General features: G+C 45.1%; 1 protein-coding gene across 1 annotated transcript in view; it reads right to left on the bottom strand.

Moving 5' to 3' along the window:
- Positions 1-4,112: 4,112 nt before the first annotated feature.
- Positions 4,113-17,852, bottom strand: part of fhit (fragile histidine triad diadenosine triphosphatase) — a 136,446-nt gene continuing 122,706 nt past the window's right edge. Inside the window, exons 4-5 of the mRNA XM_026169196.1 lie at positions 8,183-8,251; positions 4,113-4,319 (exon numbers count right to left, since the gene is read on the bottom strand). Of these exons, the coding sequence (XP_026024981.1) occupies positions 4,221-4,319; positions 8,183-8,251 (168 nt within the window). The 3' untranslated portion in view covers positions 4,113-4,220. The remainder of the gene's footprint in view (positions 4,320-8,182; positions 8,252-17,852) is intronic.

Here is a 17,852-nt window from a genome sequence, read left to right as displayed (position 1 = left end):
ACCTGACCAGGGCGGGCGGCGGGGGACTCAGGAAGGAGGGCTCGAGGCAAAACAAAAACAGGAGCACCAGAAGGCCAAAAGACAAAAAAACAAAGAAACAAAACACGAGGCCAAAGACCAAAAGAAAAGAAGCACACCAAAGCACAGGAACACAGAGACCAAAACCAAAAGAAAAAGACCAATAAAACAAAACACACCATAGCCCAAGGAAAATGGAGACCAAAACAGAAAGGTCCAGGGGGCCGGCCAGGGGGCCGACAGCACAGGAGTCCAAGACAAAAGAGTTCAGGGGGCCGACCATGCGGACGGCAACGGCGTGGATACAGTTCGGGAGGCCGGCCGTGTGGATGGCAACGGCGGCGACGTGGATACAGTTCGGGAGGCCGGCCGTGCGGAAGGCAACGGCGGCCACTCAGGCGATGGCGGTCCGGGGGCCGGCCGTGCGGAAGGCAGCGGCGGCCACTCAGGCGAAGAGGGTCCGGGGGCCGGCCGTGTGGAAGGCAGCGGTGGCCACTCAGGCGAAGGAGACGACGGAGCAGTTCAGGGGGCCGACCGCGCGGAAGGCAGCGGCGGCGACGAAGGAGACGACGGAGCAGTTCAGGGGGCCGACCGCGCGGAAGGCAGCGGCGGCGACGAAGGAGACGATGGAGCAGTTCAGGGGGCCGACCGCGCGGAAGGCAGCGGCGGCGCTCCAGCGTCAAGCGTACTGGCCGAGGCCCAGTGGGCACAGGACCAGACGAGGCAGGCGATGACGGGGCCGGACCAGGCGGGGCTGCAGAGGCTGGACCAGGCGAAGCACAGGCCGGAGCCGGACCAGGCGTGGCTGGACCAGACGAGGACGAAGACTCGGATGAAGCCGGACCAGGCGAAGCACAGGCGGAGGCTGGACCAGACGAGGCTGAAGGCTCGGAGGCTGGGCCAGGCGAGGCGGAAGACTCGGAGGCTGGGCCAGGCGAGGATGATGATGAAGCTGCAGCCGGCGGCTGGACGGGCTCCTCGGGCCCCCCAGCTGATGAGGCAGGAAGCTGGACGGGCTCCTCGGGCCCTCCAGTTGACGAGGCAGGAAGCAAGGGCCGGAGTGGTCCCTCGGACCCTCCAGCGGAGACATGAGACGAAAACTGGAGCGGTCCCTCGGACCCTCCAGCGGAGACATGAGACGAAAACTGGAGCGGTCCCTCGGACCCTCCAGCGGAGACATGAGACGAAGGCCGGAGCGGTCCCTCGGACCCTCCAGCGGAGACAGGAGACGAAGGCCAGAGCGGTCCCTCGGACCCTCCAGTGGAGACTAGAGACAAAGGCCGGAGCGGTCCCTCGGACCCTCCAGCGGAGACTAGAGACGAAGGCCGGAGCGGTCCCTCGGACCCTCCAGCAGAAGTCATCACTAAGCCAGCAGTCATGGAGTCCTCTGGCAAACACGAAGGCAACTGGCAATGCACTGAGCACGGGCTCTGCACAGGCAATGCTGACATGGCGCAGTTCTCAGTTAGCTGCTTAGACTTCAGGGGTCCAGAATCAGCCGGGGACTGAGACCTAGCCTCTGGGGAAGCCCTGGAGCGGCAAACTGTGCCAATGGCGGCTGAACCATGAAAAGCACCTTGAGGTGAAATTAGACTTTCTCCCTGCATGGAGTGAATGAGTGAAACCGGTGATACTGGAGCCAGAGCTACGGGTAGCGGGGGCACTGGAGCTACGGGGGCCTGCGCTACAGGCGGCGCTGGAGCTACTGGGGCCTGCGCTACAGGCGGCGCTGGAGCTACTGGGGCCTGCGCTACAGGCGGCGCTGGAGCTACTGGGGCCTGAGCTACGGGTTGCGCTGGAGCTACGGGGGCCTGAGCTGAAGGTGACTCTGGAGCTACGGGGGCCTGAACTGGAAGTGGCACTGGGGGCTTTGGAAACTGAACTGAGGGTGGCTGCGGGGGAGCTAACTGAGCTGGGAGTAGCTGCGGGGGAGCTAACTGAGCTGGGAGTAGCTGCGGGGGAGCTAACTGAGCAGGTGATATGCTGTTCACAATATCATATGCTGCACAGAACATCGCCCCTGAATGAACAGTCATACAGTCCGAAAATGAAAAAGAGTCCTCACTCACCACAGCCGGCGATTTAGAAGCCCGAATGTCCGGCTGTGGGGTGGCGCGCTTGCGGCGCGATCGGCGTTTCCTCCCCGCAGACGGCTCTGACGGGCCGGGCAAGATCACATCCGGCGAGTCGGGCAGCGAGGCAGGAGTGGCTGAGAAAAGGTGCGGTGTGAGCCGGAGAAAAGCCTGCATGGTCGGAGGAAGCGACTGCAGAAGCCATGGCAGGCCAGAAAAGAGCCGTTGCAGCCGACCTTCCACGGCGCGGCGAAGCTCGTACGGAGGATTCTCCAGCCACAGCCCGAGGAGGATCTCCACATTGTAGCCGATGTCATCCTGGAGCTCCTCGGACGGATTGACTGCCGCTGGGTCCATGGTGGCTGGTTCGTACTGTCACGGTTTGCCGGGGGCAAGCCGTGTGGAGTTGTAGAAAAGGACCCAAAAGGCGGCAGCTCTGGTGCATGTGAATATTTATTTACCACGGTGGGTACAAAACAGCACTGGTGGAAAAACAAGAAACCGGAAACCTAAACTGGGTAAGCTAATAACACAAACCAGAAACAAGGATGCAGGGAGGTCCGGGGAAATACATACGGAGAGACGCAGGGAGACCGAGGGGAAACAACACAGACGAACCAGCAATTACTATGACAGAAGACACAACTTAAATACACTCAGAGAACACAGGGAGATTACATACAGGTGGGAACACAGCTGGGAGTGATTAACATGACGAGACTAAGGAGGCAACTGAAAACACTCACATAAGACACAGACCTTCACAATAAAACAGGAACTTACACAAGAAAAGACACAAACTAAGAAACGCGGACTAGATACAGGAACACACGGGCAGAACAGAGTAAACACTAACCAGAGAAAGAACAGAACCACAATCACGAAGAGAAAACACAAAACGCTGGGTCAAAAGGACCCAGGATCATGACAGTTTGTATTTAATAAACTATCATTGAATGAAAGTAAAACAAAATTTATGTTATTTGGAGGTAGTAAAAGTAATATTAAAGTAAAATTGAATTTAAATAATGTTGAAATTGAAAGAGTATATGAGACAAAATTTTTAGGAGTAATTATTGATGATAAACTTTGTTGGAAGCCCCACATAGAACATGTGAAACGGAAATTATCCAAGTCGATTTCTATTCTTTATAAAACAAGAGATTTTTTGAATAAGAACTGCCTTTATTTATTGTATACTTCCCTTTGTTTGCCTTATATGACCTACTGTGCAGAAATTTGGGGGAACACATACAAAACATATTTGGATTCAATATTTAAATTGCAAAAAAGAGCTATTAGAATAATAAATAAAGTTGGATATGGGGAGTCCACCAACCAGTTTTTTGTAGGATCGTCTATGTTAAAATGGACATTATATATTCTAAAACTTTAGAAATGATATATCGAGTGATGAAAAAGAATGTTCCAATTTGTATTTTAAGGATGTTTCAACTAAGAGATGGAAAATATGATTTGAGGGGGTCTTATAAGTTTGAAATGCCTAAAGTGAGAACCAATGTTAAGTATAGATGTGTGTCAGTTTTGGGAGTGAAATTATGGAATGGACTTAATGATGAACTGAAGATGTGTTTTTCTTTGTCATTCTTCAAGAAGATTTTAAAAATTAGTATTATACAAGGTTATAGAAATTTGGTTTGTTAAAATTTTTTTGTGTTGATTTAATTTCTTGATTTATCATTGATTTCTTTTCAAACTGTTATACAACTTATTTATCAATGCTATTTATTTTCTTAAGGATTTGATTATTTCTATGGGGGTAAGGGATAGGATAAGTATAAGCCATAAGGCTTCAGCCTATTCCTTTTTCGGTTACTGTTTGAGTACTTTTATGTAAAATTATAATCTGTTGTTGTTGTTGACTGAAATAAAAATTTCAATTCAATTAAAAAAAAATTCAAAAGTTAGATTTCTTTTGGTTGACTTGGTTGGTTGATATACAGCATAATTCAGCAAAGATTTTGAGGATTTAATATACATATAATCAAATTAAGTCAAATAAAACAATAATATTTTTTATTATAGTTCACATTGCAGATGTTTATGTTGAACTTTATGTTCATGGCGGTGCTGCCTTTATTGAATTACTGACATCATTGGTTCAGGTTTCTAGAGCTGCTTCCTCAGATCTGAAGCTTCTGCTGCCATTTCTTCCTCTGATCTCCACTTGGATGGTATGTCCTTATCCTCTTGATCGTGGTTTTGTAACTACAAAGACAATGAAGATGTGATATGTAATAATATATTGCCAGAACAAATTTGGATTGTTTTCTGTATTAACTAGTCCATGAAAATGCATTGAGATATCAGCTGTTATTGGGTTTAAAAAATGTTTACAGAGTGCAGATTTTCTTCTTCAAAACTGTACATGAGACCACTCTTTAAGTTCAGTATGGAGACCCAGTGATCAGCTTTTGCTTGCACAAACTCATCATAATGAATTTGTTCCTCGACTTGTTTGTACTTGTCACTGTATATTCTTTTATTGTTTATAGAAAAAAAGCGAGAGCATATGTAAGAAGATTCAAAATATCAATTAAATAGTTCCACTTAGCACATCAGGTCAACACAGTGATTTATACGTAAAACCTAAACAGCTGGTGGAGCTTGCACTTCATAACTTGCTTGTCTTGTGAATTGTGAACTGCAAAGTGGTCACTTCCTGTCTGAAAAATATGACATGGTTATTTAAAAGAATCTAGTTTTCTACTGTACTCATAGAGATAGGCTATTCACACTCATGTAATAATATGTCTCCTGGTATCTCTACCACACTCTTGAGACTGCTTGGAGACACAGGCTACGCCCACATGTACACGAGAATTGGATTGGAGTTTTGGATCACTGAAAACTGAGAAATTCCTCCAAGAACATCAGCTCGGTTTAATGTTGACTTTGGTGAGTGCCCGGTGTTTGATAACTTGTGTAAAGCGATCACTCAGCAAACTAATGTTAAAAAACCTCAATGTGAGCCCAAAGTATCACTGACCCAGCTGGGTGAGGCAAGTTCCGCTGAAGGCTGGAAAATAGGGGGCAGTGCTTACTCAGAGCTAGGTGAGGCCCCAGAGGCTGTTAAAATCTGCTGCTATTATGGCTCAGGTGCAGCATTTTTGTGGGGTTCAAAGTCCTCTTTATAGCTATACTTTGGCAAAACTTCGAATTTTTGCATCTGACTCAGCAAGAGCAGTCTGCATTGCATGCATTTCAGTTCTAGTGTCTATAGCAGCTTCTATTTGTTTGTCAAAGGAGCTTGCAAAGAAAAGCGTTTGGACTTCTTTAAGTTGCTTGAAGACGTTTCACCTCTCATCCGAGAAGCTTCTTCAGTTCTAAGGTCAAATGGTGGATAGTCCCAGATATAAACCTAGTGGGAGTGACGCCCCACAGAGGGACAAAAGGACCCCCTGATGATCCTCTAATCGCCTGAGCCAAGGTGTGAAACTGGGCGTGGGTCCCAATCAGCCAGAGTTTCGGGTGAGTTCATTGTGAGTTCATTGTGCGTCTGGGAAGGGATCTCAAAACTGGATTATAGATGGCAGAGAGTTGGTGTCGTAAACCCCCGCCTCTCTTCAAAGATGGTTACTCACAGTGGACATAGATGGCTTCTTTCACTCCTCTTTCAAACCATCTGTCCTCTCTGTCCAAAATGTGAACATTGGCATCCTCGAAAGAGTGTCCTTTATCCTTAAGATGCAGATGGACTGCTGAGTCTTGTCCTGTGGAGGTGGCTCTTCTGTGTTGTGCCATGCGCTTGTGAAGTGGCTGTTTGGTCTCTCCAATGTAGAGGTCTGGGCATTCCTCGCTGCACTGTACAGCATACACCACATTGTTAAGTCTGTGTTTTGGAGTTTTGTCTTTCGGGTGAACCAGTTTCTGTCTGAGCGTGTTGCTGGGTCTGAAATGCACTGGGATGTCATGCTTGGAGAAAACTCTCCTGAGTTTTTCTGATACACCGTCTACATAGGGGATGACAATGTTGTTGCGTCTGTCCTTCTTATCCTCCCTCGCTGGTGTCTGGTCTTCCTTTCTTTGCTGACTTTAAGAACGCCCATTTAGGATAGCCGCATGTTTTGAGTGCTTCCTTTACATGTGTGTGTTCCTTCTTTTTCCCTTCAGGCTTAGAGGGAACATGTTCTGCCCGGTGGTGTAGGGTCCTAATTACTCCAGGTTTGTGTTCCAAAGGGTGATGGGAGTCAAACAGGAGGTACTGGTCCGTGTGTGTGGGCTTCCGGTAAACTTCAATGTTGAATTTGCCGTTCTCTTCAATGTGCACCGCGCAGTCCAGGAAAGGCAAACAGTTGTCCTTTGTGTCTTCCCTCGTGAACTTGATGTTTTTATCCACAGCGTTAATGTGCGCAGTGAAGGATTCCTTCCTTGAGATCCCTTCCCAGACGCCTTAACGCCCACTCATATCCTGGGCCATCTGACCTCAGGAATTCGCATGATAAGGTGGGGCCAGGTTTCACAATGAACTCACCCGAAACTCTGGCTGATTGGGACCCACGCCCAGTTTCACACCTTGGCTCAGGCGATTAGAGGATCATCAGGGGGTCCTTTTGTCCCTCTGTGGGGCGTCACTCCCACTAGGTTTATATCTGGGACTCTCCACCATTTGACCTTAGAACTGAAGAAGCTTCTCCGATGAGAGGTGAAACGTCTTCAAGCAACTTAAAGAAGTCCAGACGCTTTTCTTTGCAAGCTCCTTTGACTACGATGACCTGGATGACTGAGAACCTTCACAGACATGGCTCTATTTGTTTGTGTTCAACATCAGATTTCATTTTAGCCTCCAAATTTGCCAACATTTTTAAGAATGAAGAGAGACAAAGAGGTCAAAAAAGGGGTTGGCTCCACACACATACGTGCATCTCCTGTCTTTTTTCCTTTTCTTTTTTTTTCTTGGTACATGTTCAAATTGCACCTTATAGAAATGCAATAATAAACACACACATGATAAAAAATAAATAACAACAATTACCTTACAAACACATAAATTAATTATACTAAATGAGCACCCCACCTTACAGTGCCAAAAAATATAAATCATTTGCATGTTACTATTAAATATTACTCAAACGAATGAGCCATGAAATCTGACCAATCTAACCAAGTATCAACCCATTACATTCATCATGCAAAATATTGGACATGAAATTAAGACAAATCTGTCTATGCATTTACGCTCCTACAAACATCTTCAGACTATGTCTCATTTGCTGGATGTGATATGGAAAATACAAATGGGACTGCTCTTACAATAAACCTTATGATCACATGCAAATTAAAAACAAACCTATTTCTATTTTGCTGCTGGGACTCCACTGTGGAGATGCACGTCTCATTTCTCCCCTTAGGCAGGAGCAGGAAGTATAGAGAGCTCTTTTTTATTAGACGTGGTTATTAGAATATTCATATCATAGTCCCCAGTCATTGATATTCATTTGCCACAGACTCTCTTGTTACAAATTCAAAATATCACAGTGAAATTTAAAATAGTCTGAAAGTCACGTTCATTATTTTCATAGTGAAGTGCTATAGTTCATTGGTTTGGGGATTCTGGCTCCTGAGGATAGATAGCTCACTGATATTTGTTCAAACTCAGATGTTTAATTAACATTATTAGCAGCCACATGTGACTCAGTTCATTAGCAGTGAATTGTCCTTTCATACTGCTGTGGTGACACACTGAAGCATGAGCTTGGGAGAACAATGCCAGTTGTGCAGAACTAGAAGATAAGTCAGCAGCCACCATAGTGCTGTTTTCATTTAGTTATGTTCTTACTGGTCAGCAGGAGAGAATGGGGAAATAGGCTGTCTTGTGTCACAGACATCTCATCAGTGATCAAGTACCCAGATCATATTTTTTTACAAAAGCCATGCAAGTCCTGGTACCCTCAACTATTTCTTAACATTTTTCACATAGCTTACCAAAGTATAAGCCCACACTGACTCAGATGTTTTTGTGTCCTGTACACAGTGACTGACAGTGAAAAAAATCCTTTTTTTATTTAAAATGAAATCTAAAATAATTTTTAAATGGACTAATAGGGATGGCCCAAAGTTGTCCATCTTACCTCATCGTAGATGCTGTCATTGTGCTTGAAATCCCCAGCCTTCCTGGGCAGCACGTGGACGTGGACATGCTGTAAACATACAAACAAGGTTTAGATATTGTGGTTGATCTGGAGAAAATCTTACTTTTTCCTGGGAGCACTATGACAGAGTTTCACAGTATGCTGGAGAAGCCATCAGAATGTTACTGGCATGGCACAAATCACCGGAGGGAAGGGTGCATTTCACCAAGCAGGGATTTTTTATTTTTATGTTTTTAAGAATTGACCTGACTTTATTCTAGGACCCAGGAGCAACAGATAGCTAACAGTTTTTGCTAATATACAATTGTACTATATACCTATACAACTGAGTATATCACTTTACAGTAGGTAACTAGTAATTATGCATTTTATCTACAATTTACAAAGAAATAAAAAGACAAATTCAGACCACTCCAATATAAAACTATGTTTTAGCAGCAGTGTTCTGGGTCCTTTGAAATTCAGAACCATTGCTTTTACATATCTTTATTTCTTGGTTTTGAGTAATTTTGCCATATTAATCTACACTGATGTCATAATCTGTAGTAAATGTTTTTACTTCATTAATTAAACTATTATTTTGTTTGTTGGCTGTGTTTACTTTAGAAGTAGAATTTCCCCAATTACGGGATAAATACATTTGCCTTTAAAATACAGAAGGTGTGTGTCTCTGAAATCCAAACTAAAAGCTCGTTCCACAGGGTCTGAAAGCTGAAGGCTCTGCATCCTAGAAATGCTACCCCACAAATAAATCAAACAAAGCCTAAGAATAAAGTGATAAGGATAATGTGGTACTATGAGATCTTTAAGATAAGATTGGGCCTCATAATTCAAGACCTTGTGTAACCCAGTGTTAAAAACAGGATTAAAAGTATAAATATTCATACTCTCACAATGGGAATAAATATTGATAAAAACAAAGTTAATTATAATAAATACTGATAAAAAGCATGTAAATATAAGTTTAATATGTACATATGTATATGTAATGTATAAATGGTGTGGGGGCAGGACTTAGTCCTGTAGAGTGTGTTTGTCAGATCCACTGAGCGACCAATCATTGGCCGGTCTGACCCTCCCCCAGACTGTGCGCTGCTCAGACACCTGTGTGTGCCTTCGTGTGCCAGTCAGATACGCCAGAGACACAGACGGTGAAAGATCAGTTTACCCGTGTGGCGAAGAAGCTAGCTGGATAGAGAAAGTCCTTTTTTCGGCGAGAATAATAAGAGTGATACTGTATTCCAGAGGCCGTGAGCCAACGTGAGCACTGTGAAGCCCCGTGTAGCATTTGTTGCTTCGCATGGTAAGTCCCAGGCAGTACACGTGCGCTAGCATAGCATGCTACCTGCCGCTAGCTCTGATGCTAACTTCCGTTAGCCATTTTGCAATGAAAGTGCCTCTTCTGAGGCTAAAGCAATTAGCACTGAGTCTGCTGCACTTTATACGAGATGTTCTTTAAAGGTTTATGTCACATTACTGTGGTATTGATGTATAATGCATGGTTTTGTGCGATGTTGTTATGTTAGCACATGTTCCCTTTTCTCATGGTGCTAATTATAGTTCTGCACAATTAAGTATTAGCAATGTGAAATTAAGTTCCTTCACCTGCACTTTACTTAGCTGAAACTTGATAAGTCTCAAGCCAATGTGTATTTTTAATGCACTGCTGAGCTATTTTGTATTATTTTAAATGTGTGTTTCCTATGCACTTTTCCCTTTGAAATGAGAATAATTTGTTGTACAACATAGAATATTTTGAAAGAAATTTAGAAGCACTACAAGCAACCAGTAGTAATAATAAGTTACAGGCATGATAGCTTAAATGCTGAACTACTGTGTTCTGGCCTGGTCCCCAGGTCAGGTTTTTTCCCTTTGCTTATTTGGATTGGATTGGTTTTGAGGACCTGAGAAGAATCGAGGATCCCTTTTCCAGTACTGGATGGCGAGCCCAGCCCAAAGAGCCGGATGAACTGGTAGATTGTAACCCGACTGGTTACACACACACTGAGTGACTATTGAACATTGAAAGACTGAAATTGACTTTAAAAAAGACACAAAGACAATCTATCCTTAGGTCGACCATTTGTGGGGTTTATTTTATTTTATTTTGTCTTCAAGAAGAGCGCTCTACTTTTGTTAAATGTGCACAACTTTAATAATTGCTAATAAATGCAATTGTGTTTTCTACACCTACTGTGTACAAGTCCTCTGTTGTCATACACCCTTGGCTCCTACGAATCTAGAACCTGTCTGATCTGGTCCATATTTCCCTTCTGTCCTCGTACTGTGGTTAAAGGTAACTATACTGCCGTACTACATACAAAGAAGGCAAGAAGTAGCACTAACAGGTCTAGTATTGCACCACCATTGTTACACTTGTGTGTCAGGTGAAGGATTTTAAAGTCAGTTCTGGATTTATCAGGGGGGCAATGAAGAGAAGCCAGTGTGGGAGAAATATGATTTTTCTTTCTTGTCCTCTTTCAAGTATACAAATGAATAAAATCCTTTTCCAGCATCACTCAGACAGGATATTTCTAATTTTAGAAATGCAGTGCAAATAGCAGAAAGCCTCCATATTTGTTTAATATGCACACAGAACATATTGTGGTTAACAATGAGTCCAACAGTGCACTTGAGGCCAAAGTAATATCATCTAGACTAAGATTTTACGTGCAGAGTACAAGAACCTTTTTGTCAATTAGGAGAAAGTAGTGGTACGTAATGATATGTCTCTAAGCTGGTTATGAATCATTTCTTCTATAATGATTAATATTGTATTTGTGAAGAAGGTCATTACTAGTTAAGGGTAACGGACGCTTGGCTCAAACAGAGCTCTTACTTTTTGTCAGCCTGGCCACAGTGCTGAAGAAAAACCTGGGGCTTTTCTCTGTCAGTGACGTTTCACAGAATAAAACAAGTAAAACTTTTTCCAAACCAAAGAAAGATCTTTTAAATAAATGCAAAGCTATTTTCTCTCAAGCTTAAGACTTTTCTGGTTCGTCATGACTTTATACCAGGGTATGCCGGGGCATAAACCTCCAAAATTTCCTGCTTCCTTCGCATGCAGTGAGCATGTAACACTATTAACGAGATAATCGACCTCTGTGGGAGTCGAGTCCAGGTATCTTCCCTGCACAAAGAAGAGAAGAGCTTCTTTCAGTTTTGTTCCAACACATTCAGAAAGATATTTAGTGTACTGAAATTGTTTTTTCGTTGTTTTCCTTTCCAGTGCTGTGCAATCCATTGTAAAACTAAATGCCATTAAGAAATGGTGAGAAAAAAGATCATTTAAAAGTTTTTCCTGACAATGTTCTCATGGTGGGTGTGTGGAGACTGGAAAGAGGACCCACATGCAGGACTTGCAGGCTGATTGAGGAAGTTTTATTATCGAGACTGGATGAACTGAATATGGATGATGAAATGAACTGAATGACTGATCTAGACTGAGAACACACAGGCGGAATTAATGATGCGCAGAGGGACTGACCTGAAAAATAGGATCATGGCCAAGCTAGAAAACTGGATCCCCCGTAGCCGGTTACCAAGATTACGTGAAGTACCCTCAGAAGGTCTGCTAGATGATGTTAATGCAGCACTACGGACGATACCTACAACCACGATTACCGACACTAACAAGCTGATCTACAATACGGCCGCAGTGATCAGTGAGATGCTTGGCTACAAGTTGAACAGCCACAAGGGGCAGTACCCTCCATGGAGAAGGAGGCTAGAGAGCAGCACAGAGGGAGGTTAGCCAACTAACGGAGTTGCAGAAAGGTGCGGCAAAGAAGGTGCATAAGAAATACAACAAACTATCCACACCTGAGGCCTTGGAAACTGCCAAGCAAAGACTCACAGCCTTGGCCAGCCGCTTGAGGAGGTACACCAGAGAGATAGAAGGCAGGAGAATAAACCAGCTGTTCTCCACAGAACCAGCAAAGGTGTACTCTCAGTGGCAAGGGAACAATAAGAGAACAGCACCACCAAGGCTGGAGACGGAGCAATACTGGAAGAGCATATGGGAGAAGGACGCAACCCATAACAGCAATGCTCAGTGGCTAGTGGATCTGAGGGCAGACCATAGCAACCTCCCTGAACAGGGTCCAGTAACCATCACAGTGGCAGATATCCAAGAAAGGGTCTCCAGTATGAAGAGTTGGACAGCACCAGGGCCCGACATGGTTCACGCCTACTGGCTGAAGAAGCTGACTGCACTCCACGAGCGTCTGGCAGCACAAATGAATCAGCTGCTAGTTGACCAGAGACACCCGGAATGGCTAACCGAAGGCCGGAGAGTCCTGATCATCAAGGACCCCCAGAAGGGACCGGTCCCATCCAACTACCGACTAATAACCTGCCTCAGTACTACATGGAAGCTCCTATCAGGCATCATATCGGCTAAGATGAACAGGCACATGGGTCAATACATGAGTGGGGCACAGAAAGGGATTGGCAAGAATACCAGAGGCGCAAAACACCAGCTACTGGTAGACAGAACAGTCAGCCGAGACTGAAAGACCAGACTGACCAATCTGTGCACTGCCTGGATTGATTACAAGAAGGCCTATGACTCAATGCCCCACAGCTGGATACTGGAATGCTTAGAATTGTACAAGATCAATGGGACCCTAAGAGCCTTCATCAGGAACTCAATGGGGATGTGGTGTACAACACTAGAGGCCAACTCCAAGCCCATAGCACAAGTCACCATCAAGTGCGGGATCTACCAAGGAGATGCTCTGTCCCCACTGCTGTTCTGCATAGGCCTGAACCCCCTCAGTGAGATAATTGACAAGACTGGCTATGGATACCGACTACGGAACGGAGCAGTTGTCAGCCACCTCCTGTACATGGATGGCATCAAGCTGTATGCCAAGAGTGAACGAGACATCGATTCACTGATCTACACTACCAGGCAATACAGCAATGACATTGGAATGTCGTTCGGACTGGAGAAGTGTAGTCAAATGGTAACAAAGAGAGGGAAGGTAGTCAGAACTGAGGGGATTGAACTACCAGAAGGCAACATTGCAGACATAGAGGACAGTTACAAGTACCTGGGGATCCCGCAGGCGAATGGGAACCATGAAGAGGCCGCTAGAAAAGCTGCAACCACCAAGTACCTGCAGAGGGTCAGGCAAGTCCCGAGGAGTCAGCTGAACGGTAAGAACAAGATCCGGGCTATCAACACCTACGCCCTGCCCGTGATCAGGTACCCTGCTGGGGTAATAGGCTGGCCAAAGGAGGAGATAGGAGCCACTGACATAAAGACAAGAAAGCTCCTTACCATGCATGGAGGGTTTCACCCCAAGTCCAGCACCCTGAGGCTGTACGCTGAGCGGAAGGAAGGGGGCCGGGGACTGGTGAGTGTCAGCACCACAGTCCAGGATGAGACAACGAACATCCAAGAATACATTGGGAAGATGGCCCCAACTGACCGAGTGCTCAGTGAATACCTCAGGCAGCAGAATCCCAAGAAAGTGGAGGAAGGCGAGGAACCATCATGGAAGGACAGGCCCCTGCACGGTATGTACCACTGGCAGATAGAGGTGGCTAATATCCAGAAATCCTACCAATGGCTGGACAAAGCTGGACTGAAAGACAGCACAGAGGCACTAATCATGGCAGCACAAGAACAAGCTCTGAGTACAAGATCCATAGAGGCTGGGGCCTATCACATGAGGCAAGACCCCAGGTGCAGGCTGTGTAAAGATGCCCCAGAGACAATCCAGCACATAACAGCAGGGTGCAAGATGCTAGCAGGCAAGGCATACATGGAACGCCATAACCAAGTGGCCGGCATAGTGTACAGGAACATCTGTGCCGAGTATAACCTGGAAGTCCTGTGGTAAAAATGGGAGATGCCCCCAAGGGTGGTGGAGAATGACCGAGCTAAGATCCTGTGGGACTTCCAGATACAGACGGACAAAATGGTGGTGGCTAACCAACCGGACATAGAGGTGGTAGACAAACAGAAGAAGACGGCCTTAGTGATCGATGTAGCGGTTCCCAATGTCAGCAATATCAGGAAGAAGGAACACGAGAAGCTGGAGAAATACCAAGGGCTCAGAGAAGAGCTCGAGAGGATGTGGAGGGTGAAGGTAACAGTGGTCCCCGTGGTAATCGGAGCACTAGGTGCGGTGACTCCCAAGATAGGCGAGTGGCTCCAGCAGATCCCGGGAACAACATCGGAGATCTCTGTCCAGAAGAGCGCAGTCCTGGGAACAGCTAAGATACTGCGCAGGACCCTCAAGCTCCCAGTTTACCCTACTACTCTCAATACCAATGCTGCCCCTTCAAAAGCGAGTGCCTTTACCGACATGACAAAAGTCGACACAGCGCGTCCTTTCTGCATTTTGGAGAAGATGACTTTGAGGATGAAGATGATGGAGTGGATCTAATTAGTTTATTCAAGGATTTAGTTTCTTGAAGGATAAACCGCCCGCAGGGGCGTGCCGGGTGCTTTTATATACAGTGGGGCAAAAAAGTATTTAGTCAGCCACCGATTGTGCAAGTTCCCCCACCTAAAATGATGACAGAGGTCAGTAATTTGCACCAGAGGTACACTTCAACTGTGAGAGACAGAATGTGAAAAAAAAATCCATGAATCCACATGGTAGGATTTGTAAAGAATTTATTGGTAAATCAGGGTGGAAAATAAGTATTTGGTCAATAACAAAAATACAACTCAATACTTTGTAACATAACCTTTGTTGGCAATAACAGATGTCAAACGTTTACTATAGGTCTTTACCAGGTTTGCACACACAGTAGCTGGTATTTTGGCCCATTCCTCCATGCAGATCTTCTCGAGAGCAGTGATGTTTTGGGGCTGTCGCCGAGCAACACGGACTTTCAACTCCCGCCACAGATTTTCTATGGGGTTGAGGTCTGGAGACTGGCTAGGCCACTCCAGGACTTTCAAATGCTTCTTACGGAGCCACTCCTTTGTTGCCCGGGCGGTGTGTTTTGGATCATGTTGGAAGACCCAGCCTCGTTTCATCTTCAAAGTTCTCACTGATGGAAGGAGGTTTTGGCTCAAAATCTCACGATTCATTCTGTCCTTAACACGGATCAGTCGTCCTGTCCCCTTGGCAGAAAAACAGCCCCATAGCATGATGTTTCCACCCCCATGCTTCACAGTAGGTATGGTGTTCTTGGGATGCAACTCAGTATTCTTCTTCCTCCAAACACGACGAGTTGAGTTTATACCAAAAAGTTCTACTTTGGTTTCATCTGACCACATGACATTCTTCCAATCCTCTGCTGTATCATCCATGTGCTCTCTGGCAAACTTCAGACGGGCCTGGACATGCACTGGCTTCAGCAGCGGAACACGTCTGGCACTGCGGGATTTGATTCCCTGCCGTTGTAGTGTGTTACTGATGGTGACCTTTGTTACTTTGGTCCCAGCTCTCTGCAGGTCATTCACCAGGTCCCCCCGTGTGGTTCTGGGATCTTTGCTCACCGTTCTCATGATCATTTTGACCCCACGGGATGAGATCTTGCGTGGAGCCCCAGATCGAGGGAGATTATCAGTGGTTTTGTATGTCTTCCATTTTCTGATGATTGCTCCCACAGTTGATTTTTTCACACCAAGCTGCTTGCCTATTGTAGATTCACTCTTCCCAGTCTGGTGCAGGTCTACAATACTTTTCCTGGTGTCCTTCGAAAGCTCTTTGGTCTTGGCCATGGCGGAGTTTGGAGTCTGACTGTTTGAGGCTGTGGACAGGTGTCTTTTATACAGATGATGAGTTCAAACAGGTGCCATTCATACAGGTAACGAGTGGGGGACAGAAAAGCTTCTTACAGAAGACGTTACAGGTCTGTGAGAGCCAGAGATTTTCCTTGTTTGAGGTGACCAAATACTTATTTTCCACCCTGATTTACGAATAAATTCTTTACAAATCCTACCATGTGGATTCATGGATTTTTTTTTCACATTCTGTCTCTCACAGTTGAAGTGTACCTCTGGTGCAAATTACTGCCCTCTGTCATCATTTTAAGTGGGGGAACTTGCACAATCGGTGGCTGACTAAATACTTTTTTGCCCCACTGTATATATATATATATATATATATATATATATATATATATATATATATATATATATATATATATATAAATAAAACACCCAGCACGCCCCTGTGGGCGGTCAATCCTTCAAGCTCGGGTCCTCTACCAGAGGCCTGGGAGCTTGAGGGTCCTGCGCAGTATCTTCACTGTTCCCAGGACTGTGCTCTTCTGGACAGAGATCTCCGATGTTGTTCCCGGGATCTGCTGGAGCCACTCGCCTAGCTTGGGAGTCACCGCACCTAGTGCTCCGATTACCACGGGGACCACCGTCACCTTCACCCTCCACATCCTCTTGAGCTCTTCTCTGAGCCCTTGGTATTTCTCCAGCTACTCGTGTTCCTTCTTCCTGATGTTGCTGTCATTGGGAACTGCTACATCGATCACTACGGCCGTCTTCTTCTGTTTGTTTACCACCACTATGTCCGGTTGGTTAGCCATCACCATTTTGTCCGTTTGTATCTGGAAGTCCCACAGGATCTTAGCTCGGTCATTCTCGAGGGGGCGTATCACATTTTGACCACAGGACTTCCAAGCCATACATATCACAGATACTTCTGTAAACTATGCCAGGCACTTGGTTATAGTGTGCCATGTATGCCCTGCCTGCTGGTATCTCACATGCTGCCGTTATGTGCTAGACTGTCTGAGTCTGGCCTGTACCTGGGGTCTTACCTAGCATGCCAGACCCAAGCCTCTATCATACTTGCAACTTGTTCCTGTGATGTGTTTCTAGCTTGTTCCTCTGTGCTGTCTTCCAGTCCAGCTTGGTCAAGCCATTGGTAGTGTGATGGCCAAACCCATGGCCACACTCTAAAGTCAGTAACTCTTGTATTTTCATTTCTTCATTTGAACATAGTAATACACTTTAGTTTTCAATAACTTTATTGATTGGTTTGGATACATTTGTTCTATTGTTAAGCGCGCACATTTAGTTTACTTATGTGTTCATACCACTTCATTTTTTTCACTTTGATTTTTGACTAACCTTTGTCTTTTTATTTCTTACCTGCCGTCATCCATGGGAGTTGCTGGACAAAAGATGGTAGCCAAGGTTTGAAACCGCTAAATGCAAAGAGGGATAATTGGACCACACCACCACTTCCTACTGAAGGGGAGAATGTTTTTAAATTAAAGAAAACACACAAAGTATTTCTATTTAATTAAATATTTGAGTTTAGGGTTTAGTGGTTTTGATTTTCTTCTTTAGTGTTTAGTTTATTAACAAACTAGATTGTACTGCATTGTGTTGTGATTTATGATTGTGTTTGTTTGTTGCCCCTCATGTGTCACAATGGTCTGATCAGCTATTATATATACCCCTGTGCGTCATGTTTAGGTCAATTATGTTTGTTTGGGCAGTCATTTGGTTTGTTAAGTTTGCAGTCTTTGCCTGAGTTCAGTTTTGTTTCTTTGACCTCTTTCATGAGCTCAACATTTATTACTTTTGTAAATCTAATTTTTGGGGGTTAAATAAATGAAAACCATATTTTTCTAATAATTCCTGGGACTCCTGTTTTTCAACTCAGTCCATCACAGGTAGGATTTTTCAATATCAGCCACTTTTTCTGTCTAC

Source organism: Astatotilapia calliptera, chromosome 5, assembly GCF_900246225.1.
Source record: "Astatotilapia calliptera chromosome 5, fAstCal1.2, whole genome shotgun sequence".
NCBI classification, from domain to species: Eukaryota; Metazoa; Chordata; class Actinopteri; order Cichliformes; family Cichlidae; genus Astatotilapia; species Astatotilapia calliptera.
Note: the sequence above shows the minus strand (reverse complement) of the source record. Positions and strands in the feature narration are given on the sequence as shown.